Genomic DNA, 19,607 nt, shown 5'->3' with positions numbered 1-19,607 from the left:
CAAGTGCCTGCCGCTATTTTCTAAAAAGATTACTAACTTTAAGCGTCTAGACGCTAGACGTCCATACTTGATTATGCAGTTATCAAATGTTGCAGTTCATCTTCCACTTCACCAAACCCAACTTATTGCTACCCTTAGTTATTTAGCTTTTATTCAGGATTTCAGAATTCTTAAACTTATCTAACATTTTAAGTATACCACCTAATAGTTTCCTTTCATTATTTCAAAGACCCCAAAACAAATGTTTAATTTGCATTCTTGATTTGTAGCCAGAAAGATTGATATTCCATGTAGTGCTCTAAATGCCTCTTTTAGAAATGCTCAATGTTCCTGCAGATATATAGCTACATAGGCCAGAATCCTAGCAACCGTTGCCTGCCATGGCAACTCAAAATGTTTATTCAACTCTGTAGTGGGTCTTAGTTGTCATTAACAAAACGAAACGGAAAAGACGTGTATTAATATTTCCCAGCATTATTAAAAACTCGACAAAAAAAAAAAAAATGGTGAACTTTGTGTATCCGGAGGAAATGTATCTCTTTGTGGAGAGCATTCGTCCGTTTGAGGTGCGCGAGGTGGGCAGCTCGAAGTGGCTGGAGGTGCACGAGATGATCCTCAGGCTGAGTCAGCAGGCGGCCTTGGAGCTGACCCAGAATCGCGAGGAGGAGGTGAAGGAGTTCCTCATCTCGCGCGACAAGTTGCGCGTGCTGATCCACGAAGCATATTGCGTGACCCTTTGGAAGACACGTGTTCTGCCGCATCTGCTGGAGATTGATCCCAATCCGCAGGCCACGTTCCTTATCTACACGGTGCTCTATCACGAGGCTGCTTTGGTGGCTCTGCTGGATGTGTGCCTCTACCATCCGAGTGGCTGTGAGACGCTGCAGGAGTCCGTGCTGGATTTGATTGACTATTGCGCCCAGGCCGTTTCCCAGGTCATCGGCTTGGTCAGCATGGGTTACCACGAGAATGAGACAAAGCTGGACGTGGATGAGGCAGTGCTCACGGAGCTGGAGCGCCAAAAGCGCGACTTTATCTACAAGATTGGGCTGCGCTGCATCTCAGTGCTGAATTACATCGCGGACAATGTGGCATTGTTTCATCTGAGCGCCGCACGCCGTTTACTGGTGACCCATGATATTCCGTGGCTCATAGTCGATGTGCTCTGCTTTCGGTGAGCAGCAAAAATCATTGAGCTTGTTTCTCTCCTCACATACTTCCTTTAATCTTAGGCCGTGGCAGAGGAAGACCAGCAAGGGGATTCAGAAGTTCATCGAGGAGAAGTGGACCAATGTGGACGACGTCACCAAGATTGTCAAGCCAGAGGCGCAGGCCTGGTTTTGTGTGCGCCAGCTGCTCCTAAACGCCCAGATCATGGATAACTATGCATTCAACGAAGCACGCTGCAAGCAGTTGTCCAAGGTTAGTGACGACTTAGTTCTCTGACCAAAGAGCTGACTTACAAAGAAGATATCTCACCGCATTTTCCTTAGCTTTTGGGTCTCATGCACGAGACTTTGCTGGACCAGTTGCCACCGCTAATAGAGCTGAAGGTGTTCCTGAGCCGCATGACGCTTAGCGGCAATACGGCCAAGTCGCAGCCACTATTGCTGGAGGACATTCCGCAGATACAGGAGGATCTGCTAAAGGATGTCGAGGAATCCGGCGGCTTCTATCAGATTGCCCAGGATCAGGACGCTGTGTTTCTCAGCAAGAACAAGGAAGACATCTGCGCTTTGGCCACTCGTCTGAGCAAAGCTTACGGCACTGACTTGCTCTGTGAGCTGGAGCAGAATTTAGATGATCTTAAGGTGGGCGAAGAAAAGGATGCCGACGCTGGTGGCGATGGAGATGATGCCGATCACACCTGCGCCACTTGCCAGGCGAAGGCCAAAAAGAAGTGCGCCGGTTGCAAGAAAGTGCACTACTGCACCCGGTGGGTTAGACGTAACCTTTACGTATTTCGCTTTATCTATAACTTCTTTCTTTCAGTGATTGCCAGCTCAAGGACTGGCCGCAGCACAAGGTGGTCTGCCTTAAAAACTAATACTAGCCCAGCTAATATACCAAAAAGAAATCGTTTCATTAGAATAGAACATTCCAAAAATGTAAAAAGGTCAACTTTCTTTTATTTTTTTCATCTGGATTCAGGTGCATTACGTTTTATTTTCAATTAGCGAAAAGCTTAAAAAAAAACTTTCACGTAGTCTCTCATTCAGCAAGCAGGGTACAGCTGTTTAGCTGTTCTGCCTGAGATGGTCCTTAACCACGTCCAAAGCGGGTGTCTCCTCACCGAAATCCTTGATCACCACCACGGAGCAGCCGCACACCTTGCGGGGCTTGCCCTCCTTGTCGATCTTGCACAGACCGGACCATTCGCCCAGCTTCTTGTGCGAGTCCACGCGGATCAGGGGGATCTGGTGCTCGTTGCACAGGGCGGTGACCAGCTTCTTGTAGTTGGGCTCGTCGAAGGACTCGGCCAGGATGCACAGGACAGCCTGACGCCTGTTGGGGATACAACCAATTATAATTAGTATGTTTTTTTTTACTTTTAATGCAACTCTATTTGCTGTCATTTGCTCAGTAGTAATTGGAAGATTTCTGTAATCAATTTAAATTCATAAACACGGACCAATTAATTTCATCATAGGCAGATCAGCAAAATCAAGCTGATTTCATGTGGAAACACTTCTTGGAATTTAGTTTTAAGTGATCGTATAATAAAATGCTGTACTTTGTAGATGATAAACGATGTAAAGTCAAGGAAATAAGTTACATTTCCTATAATTAGGTTAAGTAGAATGAAGAGCGATATTTTTTAAAACGTGGTCTAGGCATTTTAAGAAATTTCAACTGAAATATTTATATATTTCTATCTATAAATTATTAAAGTTGTATAAAACCAAAGATTAGTTGATTTCAACCCTCTGCAAACGCATCGAAAACCCCAAGAAGTGTATAACCACGTTGATCTCCGGATTGTGGGACTACTTACTTGTCCAGGGCCTTGCAGGCCTGGTGGATGCCATGGACGAGTCCATCGGCGATCAGGGACTTCTTCAGGACCTCCTGGAGGGCAGTGTTAATGTCCATGGCGCCATCGAGCACGGGGGCAGCGGAGGGAACATCACTAGATCGGAAAACATATATTATTAGCAATCAATAGAACCAAATGCAATGTCAAATAGCAAAAAAAAACTCGATTTAGCCTTGCTTGTTCAGTAATTGGTTATTTATAATCAATGGAAATTCTTAAACACGGACCAATTAATTTCATCAACAAGAGGTTTGACGAGAACGGCATAAAATGCGTTTTTCGTTTATGAAATATCCACTTACACATCAACGTCGGCCATTGTTCTGCGGTAAAGGATGCACTGCACTGGAAATTAAAGTCAAAAGCTTATATTTATTACATTTTCGTTGAGAAAAAGTATTTATTTCGGCGAAATAAATTCTACACATCTGTACCTTTTGACAACCGGAAAGAAAGAGACCAAAATCGGCATGGCTCTGGAGATGTGACTGTCCTACTATTGGTGTAATATCGATAGTTCAAGCATGGCTGCATTTTTAAGGCGATCGATAGTGGTCTAAATGGAAATTGATGCCAAGTTCGCACTGCAGTCAAATTGACTATCGCAAATTAATCATTTTTATTTATTTAAAGATAACTTAAAGTATAAAACTATAAGGAAATGGAGAATACGGAGCATATATATTATGTTTTATAAATGCAGTTGAGGTTTAGCAAAACAGTTATAATTGTGTTGATGTTATCATTAATTGGGTTAGCAAGTGTGCTTATTGGCTGGCTCGCAACATATTACTTGAACTATTATCTAATTTGATGACTGAAGTGGCTTTGTTTGTTTAATTAATTTGGCTGGGTTTTCAAGTCATCTGGTTTGTCAAGTTAAATATATATATATTTATGTAAAAGTAGTGCATAGAAATAAACCTGTTTTATCTTAACCCTTTGCTCTTGCATGATTTGCCTTCTGGTAAGTCAAATTGGTACATTTAAAAATTTGTATTTGTGCAAGCCCTTTTTTTCAGAAGTCTAATTCAATCCATGGGATTTTCTCGCAGTGCACAGAAATATCCCTGTTTTATCTTAACGCTTTGTTTTTGCATGATTTGTTATAAGCTTAACTTATTTTCTGTTAAGTAAAATATTTAAATTTAAAAATGTATATTTGCAATAGTAATTTTATTGCTTAGAAATCTGTTTTAATCTATGTGATTTTCTCGCAGTGCACAGAAATATCCCTGTTTCGCGTGTGGCCACGCGTTAGTCACAGATACTTGACCCGTGGCACCTGGTAACACCGAGATAAACAATCCCGATATCCCAAACGCCCGCAACTCGCGCTTCCGACGACGGCAGCCCGTGCTAAAACGCCTATAAATACACGCGACAATATCGCCCGATTCGATTCTCCGCCGGATAGCGATTTGAACCAGTAGAGCGCGCACCCGGAGATTTGAAGTGCAATAGCTTGTTTATGTTTACATAAGAAGTCAGCCGAGCCAGCAGCAACAACAGTGACAGTAACAGCAACAGCAACAACCACACGAGGAGAATGACGAGCACGCTACAGTAAGTTGCAAGTGTAGTAGTGGGGTTTTATTATTAACAAAGTAAAAAGGAATATGAAGAAAATAGAAAATAGCCGCCATGTGCTCCCGATTCTCGTGTCGCACACACACGCACCATACACACAATATAATTGCCGAAAATTTACAGCGGCATGTGAAAATCGTGTGCTTTGCGTGTCTGTGTGCGCGTGTTTGCCTTCGTTATCTGGAAATCAGGAACTACGATCTCCAAATGTTGATCCGTAAGATACAAAAAGTAGCAGGGGTGTGCCGGCGAGCGTGTGAATGAATTAGTACATATATCCGGCCGTGTTCTTCGACGCCCAAATCTCTCGAATCCGAAATATGTGACTGATAAGCAGGCCGAATTCTTGCCAACAACAACAAGCTCTATCGTAAACAAGAGCACACTGGCGTCCCGAAAAGTGATGATGCCTAGTTTAGCTGCGATAATTTGATAAGCCCTTTATATATACATGTATTTGCCTATCCGGAAAATATGAATGTAGAAGATCGACAAAGTTCTAGGTACTAAATAATCATAGATAATAACTACTAAGGAACTCATGCACCATAAAAACCTCTATGAGAATTATTTTCCTTGCACTACATACCGGGCGTATGCGCAATATTTCGACTGCCAGTCATCTTCCACTGGGGGTAGAGCTATCTCTGAGGTTCATCGCCAGCTGATTGCGCTGAAAGCTCTGACTGAACACCAGTATTGTTGAGTGGCATTGTTAATTGATCGCATTAGCATCGGGCCCTCAGACGAGCAACATGTACGATCGTATCAGCAGTAACATTAGGTTTGGGGCAACTGCTATGTACTCATCGAAACAGAGAAGATAGCATCAATAATCCAAATGATTTTCTGTTCCACAGAGAAGGAATTCTGGTCGGATGCGGCAACCCGCTGCTAGACATCTCCGCCGTTGTTCCCCTTGACTTCCTGCAGAAGTACTCTATGAACGAGGATGATGCGATCCTGGCCGAGGACCGACACATGCCCATTTACGGGGAGCTGGTCCAAGGCTACCAGGCGGAGTTCCTGGCAGGCGGATCCGTGCAAAATTCTCTAAGGATTGCCCAATGGATTCTGCGACAACCCAGGGTGGCAGTGTTCTTCGGCTGTGTCGGCGAGGATAGGTACGCTAGTATCTTGAAGGAGAAGGCGCAAGCGGCCGGACTAGATGTCCACTACCAGGTGAAGACGGACGTGCCCACGGGCACCTGCGCTGTACTGATCACCGGCACTCACCGATCGCTCTGCGCTAATCTGGCGGCGGCCAACAACTTCACCATCGATCACCTGGAGGAGCCCAGCAACAAGGCTCTGGTGGATAACGCCCAGTACTACTACATTTCGGTGAGTACATAGCTTCTGCTTTGAGATTTGGGGATGTAATCGATGCCGGAAGCAATAACTAACTGCACAACGGGAAGTGAGTTGTTATAGCGATTGCAAAAGAGTGAGAGATATGAATCCATATATGTACATATATAAAAGCTGTCGAGTTCATTAATTGCACATTAGTGTGGTTCTTACCTTCCCAAAATAACTTTCCTTAATTGTAAATACTTATAACTTGTTACCCTTATCAAGTCTTACTAAAACAGTTTATGAATAAATATGCATAGTAATCTACGAGAATATTTTAGAACAATTCATATCCTTACCAAAGATAAGGATACAAAGTATATGAATTGTTCTCATTCCAACATAAAGATTAAATGTATAACACTTCACCTATTCCATTTCCCCAGGGCTTCTTCCTCACTGTGAACCCGCCAAGCATCATGCAGGTGGCGGCCACCGCCCACGCCAAACAGCGACCGTTCCTAATGAACCTCAGCGCACCATTCATATCGCAATTCTACATGGCACCGCTGCTGGCCGCCCTGCCTTACGTGGACATCATCTTTGGCAACGAGGCAGAGGCTCAGGCCTTCGCCGAGGCCCAGCAGTGGCCCAGCGGGGACCTGCGCGAGATTGGCAAGCGACTGGTGGCGATGGAGAAGAAAAACCCGACGCGGCCGCGCATTGCCATCCTCACGCAGGGCTGCGATCCTGTGCTGCTTATTCAGCAGGATTCGGTGCAGGAGTTCCCGGTCACGAAATTGGCGGCGCATGAGATTGTCGATACCAATGGCGCTGGGGATGCATTCGTTGGAGGTTTCCTCTCGCAGTTTGTGCAGGGCAAGTCGCTGGACGTCTGCATTAGGTGCGGAAACTATGCAGCCGGGCACATCATCAAGAATCCGGGATGCACATACTCTGGCGAACCAGAGTTTGTCGAGTAAAAGCGGATGCGGAAGCTACAGAAACCTTACACACACGATGACATAGAAGGAGGCAGGCAAAGCGCAGCAAGATTTGCAATTGTTAATTAAGTAAATGAGAGTGACTAAGACATTTTGTTAACACTGATAATTGTTTGTACATATAACCCACACTCAGACACATACAAAAGCATACACATGTGGAATGACATGGACAAATAGCGAGAGTGAGGCTTGTGTCTTATAGATAGAGCAATATTCGAATTTAAATTGATAATAAAACAAAAGTGACACACGCGAGCGAAACACAAAAGTCAACAGTTTGCACAACTTGAAATCTTTGTTTTCTATTTCAGATAAGAGGTGATTACCCCAAAAGAAGGTTCATTTCTTTATCCCTTTATTTATGAGATTTCTTATCAAATCGTAATTGAAATTAGTCAAAAAGTATTGAGCCCTTTCTATCATAGATCCCCTTTGTCTTCTGATAATATTATATAGCTGACGTATGAGTACAATTGTGCAATTCCTGAAAAAGTGTTTCATTAAATTCTTGTATAACGACCTTTACACATTGCATATAAAACAAGATGCAACAACTAATTGATGTCCAAAGTTGCAAGCAGTCTCATCAGCAGATAAGATATCAGCCACAATAGATAGAAAAGTTAAACATCAAATAATCTCCGAAACACGCAGCTGTTACATTTCGTTGCTTATACGACCCATAAATTCACAATCAACCCAAAAATGATAAGATTATCAGCAACATGCTTTGACTAGTTTATGAATACAAAACAACATGCTAAATATTAGAAAACTTATTTTGAAAAAACAATGTGCTCGTAAATCTTCATTTTTTTCTTTTTGCTATACAAAAGAGAACTGTATACCTAAACCTAAAATAGAATTCTGTTGTTTGCCATGGCGACTTGTGACATTGAACCCCAGATCGGTGGCACTAATCGATCAGATAGCCCCGGATGAAGGGCAGGCCCGTTGGTACCCGCTTCTGATAGCGCACATAGTCCGACTGGAAGAAGTTGAGCAGGGAGTACTCCTCGACGTAGATGCGATCGTGGAAGAACAGCCAGCTGACCAATGTGTAAATGCATATGCAGAGGGGATTCAACAGCACGATCTGGGTTCCGATGGACCACCAAAACCAGCCTACATATGACGGGTGACGGCAGTGAGCGTAGATCCCGCTTGTTATCAGCCTGTGATCTGAGTGTTTCTCATTCTGAACCTGTAGAAAATTAGGAAGTTTGAAAATTAGATTTCTGTGGTGAGAAGTTTAAAAGCTATTTTCCATATTAGTTACTAACTTCTTTGATATACATTTTAGTTAACTTAAACTGATCTTTTAATCAACATTTCTTGAAGACTAGCTGTCGTGGAAACGCCCTTGCTTAATAATAATGTTTTTATTCCTTAAGTGTAATATTAATTGTCCCTGTTTTAAAAAGTAACCAAACTAACCAAGTGAGTGAAGCTCCGACCAGCTGTGATGATGGCTGCCTTGCGAACCACTTCGCCCAGCGCGCACAGGACCACGCCCGCCAGCCATATGTATCCATATCTTTTGAACTGCGGCAGGAAGTACACCTCTAGTGAGAACTCGATCCAGCTGGCTGCCGCAGCCAGTCCGTAGTGCACGGAGTGATTCAGCATGAAGGAGTCGAGACTGAGAGTGCGAGGATTAGCAAAGGCGATCACAAGAAACTCCGAGTAGTGAAAGAGAGACATGAAGCAGCCGTAGACGCCAAATTGCTGCCATTCGGTGGGAGCAAAACAGATGACCAGCACACTTATGGCCATGGCGAAGCCTAGGAAGGATGCCCTAATGGCGACCTGTGGGGCCAAAATAGTTAATACCACTGATAAGGTTTATCAGGTTTCATCGAGTGACTCACCTGGTAGTCGTGGTTCCTGAGCACAAACCGTATAATCATGTTAATCAGGGCGTAGTAAAGAAAAGGACCCCAGAGCACGGCTCCCCACACCTGTGGCACCATTCCATAAAGGATCTGGGGCACCGAGGGGATCAGGACTAAGGCTGCGGTGATCACAAAACAATATAAACTGATGCGGCCCTCGGAACACAGGCTGGAGCCTCCGGTCCCAGGAGCAGGGACTCTGCTTTTTGCACACATGGCTGAGGAATCACGACACTTTTTGTGCTGCTGCTGTGCGCCAAAACACGAAAATTGTGGTTTTTCAAAACATTTGCTTGGTTCAATGCGCCGAAATGTAAATAAACCGGCAAGCTCACGATAACGATAGGCAGCACAGTAAATGTCCGCTAAGGCAAAGGACTCGTAGACATCATATACATTATTATTGATGTACATGATGTCAACGATCATAATTCGTACAGCCTTTGTATTCCATTAAAAGAAATCAATATTGCACATCAAGTTTAGCAGAAAATATTAAAACAAAACAATAATTAATAAAAAATAAACTACGTCATTTTAACCTATTCCTACTGTACCAATAAGCGATAGTTATCATTACTGTAAACGTCTTGATGTATGGGGGCTTAATAATTTTAAATTGTTCGCCCACATTTAGAAGTTCATTTATAATTCTAGAATATTTTGAAATATATTTTTTTTTAAATATATATCCTAATTCTATTTATTATCTGCGTTTCTTGACTGCACACCGTTCATCGATATATTATCGATAACATGATACGCGGCTGTTAACAGCGCCGTGCAGGTTATGTAAAATAAAAAGTAGAATCGTTGAGATCAATTAAAAATCCAAAGAATTAGCCCAATATTCTGCTCATATCAAGCCATGGTGTTTCTAAATATACCCCTTCTGGTGCGGTCCCGTGGTCCAGATGAATTCTGGCGGAAGAGGCGCATTTTCAAGCTGGCAGCGGTACGTACCCGAAACTCGCGGCCAAAATAACAATAATAAGACAGTAGTGCCTTATTCCCGCAGCATTATAGGAGCCGCACCCGCAATGTCTACTCCTTCGCCATCAGGAGTGTCCATAGGGCACTGGCATACGCCACCAAGGGGCGAAAGCTGAAAAAACTGGACATGGCGCAACTGTGGAGCACACGAGTGGAGGCGGGTTGTCAGCAGTATGGAGTGGGTCTGGAAACCTTCAAGGATGGCCTCGCGCGCTCCGATATCCTGCTCAACAAGTGGGTACCATCGGAAGATTCCTATATCCACTAACCACCTATCACATCTTTCAGAAAAGTCCTATCCGACCTGGCAATTTGGGAGCCGCGTTCTTTCGAAGCTCTAGTGAAGATCTCCCGCGAGCGGGCTGCTGTCGAGGGAATGCCGGACATCAAGCAGAGATCGGCATTTAACCAGGTTTACGGACTGAGCAACCTGAAGTTGGATTAATTTAGCCTTAAGTAGGAGTTCAAATATAGATATTTGTATATTTTAAACAAGTAATCTTTTCTATACACTTTAAAAGATAGTTAAATCGTTGGGGATTTATTCACTAGATTGAAAGAGATTTAATTGATATTTTTTCAAATCAAAAATTGTTGCCTATTTACACTAAAAGTTACATAATTCGCAATTTTTGATTGCAGAAAGAAGCTTAATACTGAATCATATGAACTAATTTAATAAGGTACCTTTTCAGAATATGAGTCCAATACTTTTCAACTTAAAATAAACACCCAATCACTTGAAATCTTTGATATCGATGATAAAATATCTGTGCTGTTAGTTTTAACAAGTAACTCGAAATTTATTCAATGGCGGTCCATGCGCAATGCAAACAAAAATATTGCATCAGCGTTTATTGTAGTTCTGTAGTTTTCGGGTTTGTGGGTGTGTTACATACTAATAAAAAACATAGAATTCATAGAATTGTGAGACAGGGTCCGGCGACGAGATCTACTCCAGTTTGGCCAGGATGTCGGACTCGCGGAAGAGGAACAGCTCCTTCTGGTCACCCTCCAGGTTCACCTTGGTGCCACCGAATTCGGGCAACAGGACACGGTCGCCCTCCTTCACGCCAATGGGAATGTGGTTGCCAGTGGACTGCGATTAAAGTGGGATGTTCAGTGATTAGATGACTCTCTCCGCATTAATAATGGCGAAATACTCACGGCATTACGAGTGCCAGGGCCAACGGCCAGAACGGTGCCCTCGAGCACTTTGCCCACCGATTTCTCTGGCAAAACGATGCCGCCTTTCGTCTTGGTCAGCGCCTCGGCCCGCTGGATCAGGATGCGGTCCAGCATGGGTATGATCTTCTTGATAGCGGCGGCCTGGGGATCATTAAATAAGCCCCAACAATTAACCCATGTTTCATGTTTCTCTCATTGATTACACAACAGCCCGGCGAATGGGAGGTGGGCCGAAAGATTTGGAACCTTCTCGAAGAACGCAGCTCCCTTCGATTTCCAACCTTTTTCTTAATGGCATTTGGGACCATGCACTTTTTACTCACCATTTTAATTCTTAAATGCAAACTGGAGCGCTTGAGAAAAGTTAATGAGTGAACTTTTTACTCAACTACACGTGCCGGCGTAACTTCTCGATAGATGCGGGATTGCTTATCGTCGGTGTGACCAGCCTTTTGTATGGATATAACGCCAAAAAGCACAATTATGTTTGATTACACTGAGAAAAGTGAAAGCAATAAATAATTTCTGCTTAATTTTGTAAAATACTATTAACTACTTTGCGTCAAGAAGGTGATTCCCGAGTTTATTAATTTGTTAGCACTTTATAAACCCTTTCATTAGGAATTTCCAACATAAATGTAGGATTGCCCTCGATTTATAATAGTCGTGATATCCTACATACCGTTCACATGATTGCTAAGCTAAAGATTTCTCATTTGATACAACCAATAACTCTTTAATGCAATTGTTTTGTTTTCGTCTGCTTAACATTTCTCATAAACATATATAAGAACTGTTTGTTTACTTCCTGGAAACTAGGTATGTACAAAAGTTGTATATAAAGTTGCTATCGGTACTACCCAACAATATTGATTGACTCTGGTATCGGAAGGTTCACACTTCCACCTGTTGCATATATTTAATCGAAGATTTATGACATTCTTTTAACTTAATTAAGACAATCGAGAAATTGATACGGTAATCTTGTATACCTAATCCGAAATATAGAACTTACGATTTTAAAACGTTTTGTTTTAAGAAGTGAAGATAACACGATACAACTATCGATTGTTTTGGATAGTCTCACCACCAAGTCTGATTGGGAGATTTTTTTGAGTCACCGTTTTGCCTTGTTTACATTTAATGTAATTTGTGCCAGATAAATCTCATTTGATTTTACTCAACTCAAGTGGCACGATGTGCTATTGTTGTCTACTTAGTCTACAGTTTGTCGACGTTCTTTTCGTTTAGTTATATTCACCAATAAGCCAGCAATTAACCCACTAAAATGTCTGATCGTCGTGGCATTAAAGTTGGGACTGGTACAAAGGCTTTGGAGTACTGGTGCCGAGTGGTGACCCAAGGATATAATGGAGTCAAGGTGGAGAACATGACCACTTCCTGGCGAAATGGACTTGCCTTCTGCGCCATTATACATCACTTTCGGCCGGACCTCATAGACTTCGACCGACTGAGGGCAGACGATATTTATGAGAACAATGATTTGGCCTTTACAACGGCCGAGAAATACTTGGGAATACCCGCACTGCTTGATGCAGCTGACATGGTTTCGTATGAAGTACCTGACAGACTCTCCATACTAACGTATTTATCACAGTTTTACAAGGTGCTGGGGAAGAGCCTGAAGCATCCGAAGCCAGAGGAGCCACTTGGCGAAGAGAGCGAGCCTCCGCAGAAGGTGATGCATATTGTTGGAATGCCACGACGTGATAAGTGCCAGAAATGCGAGCTTCCCGTTTTCCTTGCCGAAAGAGTCCTCGTTGGCAAACGGGCTTATCATCGCACATGCTTGAAATGTGCGAGATGTTCCTCATTACTCACACCCGGGAGTTTTTATGAAACGGAAGTCAATAATATATACTGTTGCGAGACTTGCCCCGATGAAGAAAGTGAACCGGAATCTGACATTATTAAATTAAAGACAACCACTGCTGATTTTACTAATGATCAGCAAATTGTGGCAACAAATTCTGATTACTCTGAAGATAAACAAGAAGAAGTGGAAGATAACGATATACGTACTGCTGATAAGCCTGAAATCAGTCAACAGCCGTCCAACAAAGATGAACAAAATAATGAAATAACTATTAGTCCAGTAAAACCTATCTTATCAGAGGAACCCAAAATCTCTTCTGCTCCACTAGACGAAGAAGATGGTGGCCTTCTTGAACAAAAAGATGAAGTAACAAATAGTCCTGTGAAACCCGCTATACCAGAGAAACCTAAAATCCTTACTCTTCCGCTTGGCGCAGAACATGGTGACCTTGAACAAAATAATGAACTGGCTGTTAGTCCTGAAAAGCCTGTGCCACAAGAGGAAGCTAAGGTTGCTACGGTTTCAGTAGATATAAAAGATGACAGTCTTGTTGTGGATGCAATACCCCCCGATAATTTAGATAAACAAGAACCTATTAGTTTCAACAATACACCAGAAGTACTCATTCCAGAATCACAAGAAGCTACAATTCCCGAAATGGACACTGAAGAAGCCATTAAACCTGAAGACATTATAAGCCCTCCTACAGAAAATGAAATTTTCTCAAAAACAGAAAGCTGCTCTAAGCAGGAAGGTGATATCGCAAAACAAACAGATCTCGAGTCTCCCAAGGAGAAAGTAAACGAGACAAAAGCAGCTGAAGCTGACTACCCAGAGGACTTAAATCCTTTTAAAGATGATGATGATTCATCCAAAGGTGCAAATCCATTTGACAGCTCCGACGATGAAGTTGAGCTTCTAAAATCCATTCCAGCCCAACAAAGTAGAGGCACCATATTAAAAAGAGACAAAGTCGTACCGCCCCGTCCACCGCCACCTAAAATAGGCCTAGCCGTCCCCAAACCGTCAGAGGAACCACATCCCAGCCCTACACTTTCGCAAGGAAAAAAAATGCCAATGCCAACACCTAGAATATCTATATCAAAAGCCCAGACTCCAGCAAAACCAATACATCATGGCCAGAAAAGTAATATTTCCTCTTCATCTTCGGAGCATTTGGATAACATGAGAACGTTCGATCGCGGAGGAGATGATCGTGGCTCAAGCATTTCCTTGCCATCTACAAATGGGCCTCGCAAGCCACTTCGTGCCTCAATGGGGAGTCCACTTCGAAGCGAAGAATCGAGTCCCACCACCAGTCTTAGCTCTATTACTTCCCCGATGCGGAAGAAACGCCAGGCACCTTTGCCCCCCAAACAGACGGACTTTGAGAGTGATCCTGGATTTTCAAAGTTATCGGACGAACAAAAGGCACGGCTGCACACTCAGCACAAGGCCCCAAGTCTTGGTGATTCAACTAGAAGATTAATACCACTTGACCAGAGTTTGCTATCCGACGAGGCAACCGAGTCGAGTAATTACGAAGAGAGCTTAAGCACATCCAATGCCGAAGAGGAGGTAAATGTGGTATACCGACGCATTCTGGTGCCGCCAACTCAGCCCGAAAACACTATTGAGCGGAGCAAAGAGGATCAAAAGTCGCCTATTGTTTATAACGATTTTGATAGAAACGTAAGCCCCTTGGGGCACAATAAATCCACTCATGGGAAATGGAAGAGGCGAAAGGGACCAGCTCCTGCGGTTCCAATACCACCACGCAAAGTCTTACAAAGGCTTCCGCTGCAAGAAATTCGCCACGAATTTGAAATTATTGCCGTACAACAGCTGGGTCTGGAGAAACAGGGCGTTATTCTGGAGAAAATGATCAGGGATCGCTGTGAACGTTCCTTAGATGCCGCCGAAGCTGATGGTCCCGAATCCGCAGAAGTGCTGACCAACTCAAAGGAAGTGGAGGATCTTATATTGCAGCTGTTTGAACTGGTCAACGAGAAAAACGAATTGTTCCGCAGACAAGCGGAGCTGATGTACCTACGTCGCCAGCATCGCTTGGAACAGGAGCAAGCGGACATAGAGCATGAAATACGAGTATTAATGGGGCAACCGGAGCACAACAAAACCGATTCTGATAAAGCCCATGAGGAAGTATTAATTAATCGCCTTGTGAAGGTGGTTGAAATGCGCAACGAAGTAATTGATAGCCTAGAGACTGACCGGGTTCGCGAAGCGCGAGAGGATATGAGCATCAAGAATCGACTCCATATCTACAATTCTGAGCGCGAGGAACCGCAAGGCGATCCGAAAAGCGCTGACAAATCATCCAAAAAGTTGTCCAAAAAGGAGCGAAAAAAACTTAAGGAGGAAAATAAGTTGGGCAAGGGCAAAAAGTCAGATCTCGACAAGGACGTCGATGAGTCTGAACAAGCACCAGCTTTGGAAAAAGTTAAAAAGAAGCGAAACTTGTTCTTTCTGAAAATGTAGGAGGGGTGGGGGAAAAGTTTGTACGTGTCGAACAATTTACATTTATTTTATATACATTTGTAACCTATTAAGTTTATATTGCCATATGTGAGCATTTCAATAAATAAAATATATTTTGCTTTAGAGACAGAATTTTGGATTGCAAATGGTTTTACTTAATAATTATAGGATAATATATTTTCAAATGGAACAAAGCGAAATAGTATCGAAGCATTTTTACCGGGTTGCTATCGATATTTGAAATAAGCCATTTCGGACTGTCATCTCTAACTGATAAGACCTACGATCGCAATACAGGGAATATTATTCATCAAAGGCCAAATAAATATTTATAATTCGATATTCTGTCATATTTTAGCATTCTTACAAAAAAATAAAGGACTTAACTAAAATTATTCCATTGGCGAAACATTTAACACTTAACACCGTCGAGGTAAGTTGAAATTTAAAATTTCCGGTACTTCCCGTTAAAAAGCTTTCGGTTGTCTTTGCAGTAGATCTATAAGTTACAACGCTATTATCGACAATGAACCGCCAGGAAAGACAGCGCTATCACTACGAATCTATGTGGGACAATTTGGATACGACGCGCGAGTTGCTAAAGCAGATCTTCGATGAACACATTTTTGATAGCCAGCAGATATTGAAGTTCCACACGCACGTCTACGATTTTTGCTCGGCTTCGGTGCGCAACACGAATGTTCCTTACCAAGATGCCGGAGGCCATCTTTACGCAGGGCTGACCAACTACCTTGATATTCGACTGCAGAACATAGCAAAGGATATGGAGAACCAAGTGTACGACGAGGACCTGATTGCTAAATATATAGAGCACTGGGTGCATTATCAGAAGTCATGCGAGATACTGGACCACGGTTGCCTCTACCTCAACCGCAACTGGGTGAAACGGGAGCGGTTTGAGGGAAAGAAATATATTCAACCGGTGTATCGCATGGCCATGATTCGCTGGAAGGAACTGGTCTTTGGTCCCATTGACACGTCTTTGGTCACTGCCATAACGCTGCTTTTGAGGCAAAAGCCCAGTGATAACACTAAGTCATTGGTGTACCAGGTGCTCCAATCCATTGTGGAGCTGTACGCCAACGATGAGAGGCAAGGCGTGCCAGTGCCTTCCAAGCTCGACAACGTTTTCAGTGAGGAGGTGGTGGGTTTCTACAAGTCCACGACCATGGCCGAATTCCAAAGGTTCATCGTATCCAAATACCACGCCAATTTTATGCACTTCCTTAAGTACGCATGCCTAGCCATGCCAGAAATTGAGGATGGAGATCAATTTAAGGCAATACTAAAAAGGCACCTAGCTGCACAGGTGCAGAAGGCCATTGCTAACTCATTAACAGGCAAGGATTATATCCAAGCCATCTTGGGAGTTCGTCATAGTACTTTGGCGCGGGCAATGCGTGACCACAAAACCCTCGTGGCTATAGTGGATGAGGTGTGCCAGGATGCCATCAACAAAATTGATAAGAAAATTAATCTCATCCGTCGGATTGTCCTATATGCCAACAAGCTTATGACGAAAAATCAGGATTCCGAGATAGCATTTATTAATGAACTTAAGCGGATCGCTGAAATCGTGGAGTTCCTGGACGAAAAGGACAAATTCATATACTGGTATTGTAACGAACTTCGAATTCGACAAATCAAGGAGACATCCACCTCCGACGACTATGAGTCCACAATGATTTCGCTTTTGAACAAAAGATTTGGAGATACATTTACTGAACCTCTAAGGAACCAGTTAAATGAACTAGAAAAGTCAAGGATTTATCAAAGTCAGTTTCAAGATCACTTGAAAAGCAGGGGAATCCAGCTAGGATTCGATTTTCGTCCAAAGTGCTTCGTGAATAAAGGTGGTATAGAGAATGTTAAGCTCACTTTGCCCGACGAACTGCAGCCAGCTTGGGGGGAGTATTGCCTGTTTTTGAAACATCCCAATGGGCATGATGGACCCAAAAAAATTGAACTTAATAACATATTGTCCTCTGGGGTGATATACTGTAATTTAAATCAGTCGGTTCATATTCTTGAGGTGAGCAACTTGCAGATGGCTATTTTGCTGCTATTCAATCGGCATGAACGAATCACGGAGGAGGAGATGTCGATTAGTTTGGGCGTCGAGATGGAGACCCTCAAAGCGGTGAGTGATATGATTTGCAATTTCTCTTGACTTACCTATAAAAATAATTACATTTAGGCACTGGAGCACCTGAAAATGCAAAAGTTTCTGATTTATAGCGGAACCCTTGTGGAAGTAAACATGAACTTTACAAACAGGAAACGGCGCTGTAATTTCGACATCCCCATGATCAAAACTAGGAAGATTGAATTAGTATTAGACATGAACCGAAGCTATAAAGTGGATGCAGCAATAGTACGCATACTGAAGAAAAACAAGGAACTTAAACAATCGGAACTAATTATAGCCGTTGTTGAGGAGCTTAAAAAACAGTTTACGCCAGAAATTAGGTATATCAAGGAAAGACTTGAAGCCTTGCTTAAAAAGGCGGTTCCAGACATTGAACGTTGTGGACCTGAAGATACCTACAGATATGTGTAGTTTTGCCTTAAAAATTCGACGCAATTAATGAACAATTTTAATATTTCGTGCTATCAACTAAACAAAGCAAATAAACCCCAAATAGATTTAGCATATAATTTCCTTAGCAGTGTTAATGAATTGGAATCACATTTTAAGCAGATATTTCCCTATCTTAAATTAAAGCTTTAGCTTAAATTAAAAGGGAAGTGGAACATTTCGTTGATTACTTAATATCTAAAATACAGATATGAGGATACCCCTTGATACAACCTTGTATGTTAATACATAAACATTAATATATATGATCTATATAGTTTCTTCGTCCTCTAACTTGACACAGATCCGTTCTGAGCCCTCAGTTCCGAAATCTGGGGTTATTAATTCGCTTGAATAAAAGCGCTCAGCATGGTGATCCTTTAGGTGCTTCTCCAGATGGGATTCGTTTGAAAAAGCAATGGGGCAATAGAGGCACAGGCGCTGTTGATGCACACGCATTTCGTTGCGCTTCAGCATTCCAGCTCTTCGTCGAGATATCCTCCACCGTGGAGTGGGTGAGTAGTTTAACTCGAAGTTACGCTCGTTCTTGGAGGTTGTAGGTTTCGCTGACTCCAATTCTGGTATGCTTTCGCCCTTTTGCAGTCTGAGGTGGCTTCTGTGAAGTGTGACAAACATGTTTATTAATCTGCTAAAGTCACCTAGTCCTTAATATAGTTCTCATATCTATATTTATATATTAATATTCGATTTTATACGATGCTTACTTTAAGTGTACGACAAGCAACGACTTGTAACGAAACTTTCGAGGACAAATTTTGCAAGAGAATCGATCGGCATCGATGTCCCTGCAAGTGTGAGATGAAAACTCTTCGATGGGAAAGGCCTCCAAGCACTTAGAACACATTTTAGGTGGGCCTGCCAAATGGTAGCTGATCTCATCCTTCTCTTGGGCAGCGTTGATGCCCATGCAGACGTGTTTGGAGAACCCTTCGCTAGGAAAGGCTTTCCAGCACATTGAGCACAGTTTTGGCGGACCAGCCAATTGATAGCTTATCTCCTCCTCGATTTCTGGAGTGTGATCATCCTCATCCTGATCCTCCAGGGCGAACTCCTCCTTAACTTGGTTATTTGCCTCTAGCATAACCACTGTAAGATTGAATGGTTAGCAATTTAAAACACTTTGTTGCTGTATTTCAGCTTACCCTCATATAACCCAGTCTGGGGATAAGATAAATCTGTGGTATCCTCCGCTTTTACGGAAATCGGGAATCGATCATTTATATGTTCTGCATTCTTTATCTTTAGTTCGCTTGAATCTCCATGGCCTGGCTCACGTTTGATAGTATTTTGAAAAAGCGGCTTTGTTTGCTTTGTCTTTCTGCATTTTCTCCCCATGTTCATGCACCTCCAAATTTCCAATAAAACTTGTATTATTTATTAATACTAAAATTATTGGAGCTTCTTTGCACAGCTGATCAGTTACTGCTTTTAAGGTGACCACTTTTTGGACTATCGATCTGAATAGATCTGGCCTGTTTTATTATCGATATAATTCAACAGTACACTCAAAGAATAATTGGGTCATTATTTTTTTAATTAACTTGAGGTTAATAAAATTGATGTTTATATTTAAGTGAAAATATTCAAGGGTTCATATTAAAACATATTGATGTATTTTAATATAATCGGACGTGGGATTAACTTG

The 19,607-nt window shown here is 42.5% G+C and overlaps 9 protein-coding genes and 2 non-coding genes across 13 annotated transcripts; 5 read left to right on the top strand and 6 right to left on the bottom strand.

The window, feature by feature from the left end:
• Positions 1–400: 400 nt before the first annotated feature.
• On the top strand, positions 401–2,115 carry LOC6533966 (zinc finger MYND domain-containing protein 10 homolog). Its single transcript, XM_002094628.3, has 4 exons — positions 401–1,174; positions 1,233–1,422; positions 1,494–1,936; positions 1,993–2,115. The coding sequence occupies exons 1-4, from the start codon at positions 504–506 to the stop codon at positions 2,045–2,047; spliced, it is 1,359 nt and encodes a 452-aa protein (XP_002094664.1). The 5' UTR covers positions 401–503; the 3' UTR covers positions 2,048–2,115.
• Positions 2,110–3,531, bottom strand: LOC6533963 (40S ribosomal protein S12). The gene is made up of 4 exons (XM_002094627.4): positions 3,472–3,531; positions 3,340–3,382; positions 2,996–3,130; positions 2,110–2,505 (listed from the first exon to the last, which is right to left on the bottom strand). Exons 2-4 carry the CDS (start codon positions 3,354–3,356, stop codon positions 2,238–2,240), a joined length of 420 nt encoding a protein of 139 aa, XP_002094663.1. The 5' UTR covers positions 3,357–3,382; positions 3,472–3,531; the 3' UTR covers positions 2,110–2,237.
• LOC6533965 lies at positions 2,576–2,651 on the bottom strand. Its single transcript, XR_005561391.1, has one exon. It is a non-coding gene; the product is annotated as a small nucleolar RNA U18 (small nucleolar RNA).
• Positions 3,214–3,283, bottom strand: LOC6533964. Its single transcript, XR_005561392.1, has one exon. It is a non-coding gene; the product is annotated as a small nucleolar RNA U18 (small nucleolar RNA).
• Positions 3,532–4,333: 802 nt separating the features above from the next.
• Positions 4,334–7,222, top strand: LOC6533962 (adenosine kinase). 2 transcript variants are annotated; one of them, XM_002094626.4, is made up of 3 exons: positions 4,334–4,603; positions 5,488–5,971; positions 6,370–7,222. In XM_002094626.4, the coding sequence occupies exons 1-3, from the start codon at positions 4,587–4,589 to the stop codon at positions 6,904–6,906; spliced, it is 1,038 nt and encodes a 345-aa protein (XP_002094662.1). In that variant the 5' UTR covers positions 4,334–4,586; the 3' UTR covers positions 6,907–7,222. The 2 variants fall into 2 exon arrangements, with proteins under 2 accessions (XP_002094662.1, XP_015050359.1); XM_015194873.2 differs by lacking the exon at positions 4,334–4,603 and adding an exon at positions 5,307–5,411.
• Positions 7,223–7,656: 434 nt separating this feature from the next.
• On the bottom strand, positions 7,657–9,203 carry LOC6533961 (protein-S-isoprenylcysteine O-methyltransferase). The gene is made up of 3 exons (XM_002094625.4): positions 8,802–9,203; positions 8,368–8,739; positions 7,657–8,134 (listed from the first exon to the last, which is right to left on the bottom strand). The coding sequence occupies exons 1-3, from the start codon at positions 9,039–9,041 to the stop codon at positions 7,847–7,849; spliced, it is 900 nt and encodes a 299-aa protein (XP_002094661.3). The 5' UTR covers positions 9,042–9,203; the 3' UTR covers positions 7,657–7,846.
• A 389-nt stretch (positions 9,204–9,592) lies between these two features.
• LOC6533960 (39S ribosomal protein L20, mitochondrial) lies at positions 9,593–10,310 on the top strand. The gene is made up of 3 exons (XM_002094624.4): positions 9,593–9,780; positions 9,844–10,052; positions 10,107–10,310. The coding sequence occupies exons 1-3, from the start codon at positions 9,694–9,696 to the stop codon at positions 10,261–10,263; spliced, it is 453 nt and encodes a 150-aa protein (XP_002094660.1). The 5' UTR covers positions 9,593–9,693; the 3' UTR covers positions 10,264–10,310.
• Positions 10,311–10,596: 286 nt separating this feature from the next.
• On the bottom strand, positions 10,597–11,484 carry LOC6533959 (10 kDa heat shock protein, mitochondrial). The gene is made up of 3 exons (XM_002094623.3): positions 11,330–11,484; positions 10,986–11,147; positions 10,597–10,917 (listed from the first exon to the last, which is right to left on the bottom strand). Exons 1-3 carry the CDS (start codon positions 11,330–11,332, stop codon positions 10,771–10,773), a joined length of 312 nt encoding a protein of 103 aa, XP_002094659.1. The 5' UTR covers positions 11,333–11,484; the 3' UTR covers positions 10,597–10,770.
• Positions 11,485–12,098: 614 nt separating this feature from the next.
• Positions 12,099–15,474, top strand: LOC6533958 (MICAL-like protein 1). Its single transcript, XM_002094622.4, has one exon. The coding sequence runs from the start codon at positions 12,295–12,297 to the stop codon at positions 15,340–15,342; it is 3,048 nt and encodes a 1,015-aa protein (XP_002094658.1). The 5' UTR covers positions 12,099–12,294; the 3' UTR covers positions 15,343–15,474.
• Positions 15,475–15,590: 116 nt separating this feature from the next.
• Positions 15,591–18,021, top strand: LOC6533957 (cullin-1). Of its 2 annotated transcripts, none has more exons than XM_002094621.3 (3): positions 15,591–15,775; positions 15,840–17,503; positions 17,561–18,021. In XM_002094621.3, exons 2-3 carry the CDS (start codon positions 15,869–15,871, stop codon positions 17,921–17,923), a joined length of 1,998 nt encoding a protein of 665 aa, XP_002094657.1. In that variant the 5' UTR covers positions 15,591–15,775; positions 15,840–15,868; the 3' UTR covers positions 17,924–18,021. The 2 variants fall into 2 exon arrangements, with proteins under 2 accessions (XP_002094657.1, XP_015050358.1); XM_015194872.2 differs by having other exon boundaries at positions 15,592–15,775; positions 15,837–17,503.
• LOC6533956 (zinc finger protein 426) lies at positions 18,006–19,381 on the bottom strand. Its single transcript, XM_039374976.2, has 3 exons — positions 19,105–19,381; positions 18,667–19,048; positions 18,006–18,557 (listed from the first exon to the last, which is right to left on the bottom strand). The coding sequence occupies exons 1-3, from the start codon at positions 19,301–19,303 to the stop codon at positions 18,212–18,214; spliced, it is 927 nt and encodes a 308-aa protein (XP_039230910.1). The 5' UTR covers positions 19,304–19,381; the 3' UTR covers positions 18,006–18,211.
• Between the last annotated feature and the right edge of the window lie 226 nt (positions 19,382–19,607).

The sequence above is a fragment of the Drosophila yakuba genome, chromosome 3L, assembly GCF_016746365.2.
Source record: "Drosophila yakuba strain Tai18E2 chromosome 3L, Prin_Dyak_Tai18E2_2.1, whole genome shotgun sequence".
NCBI lineage: Eukaryota > Metazoa > Arthropoda > Insecta > Diptera > Drosophilidae > Drosophila > Drosophila yakuba.
The sequence above is the reverse complement of the archived record's forward strand: the minus strand, read 5'-3'. Positions and strand labels throughout refer to the sequence as shown.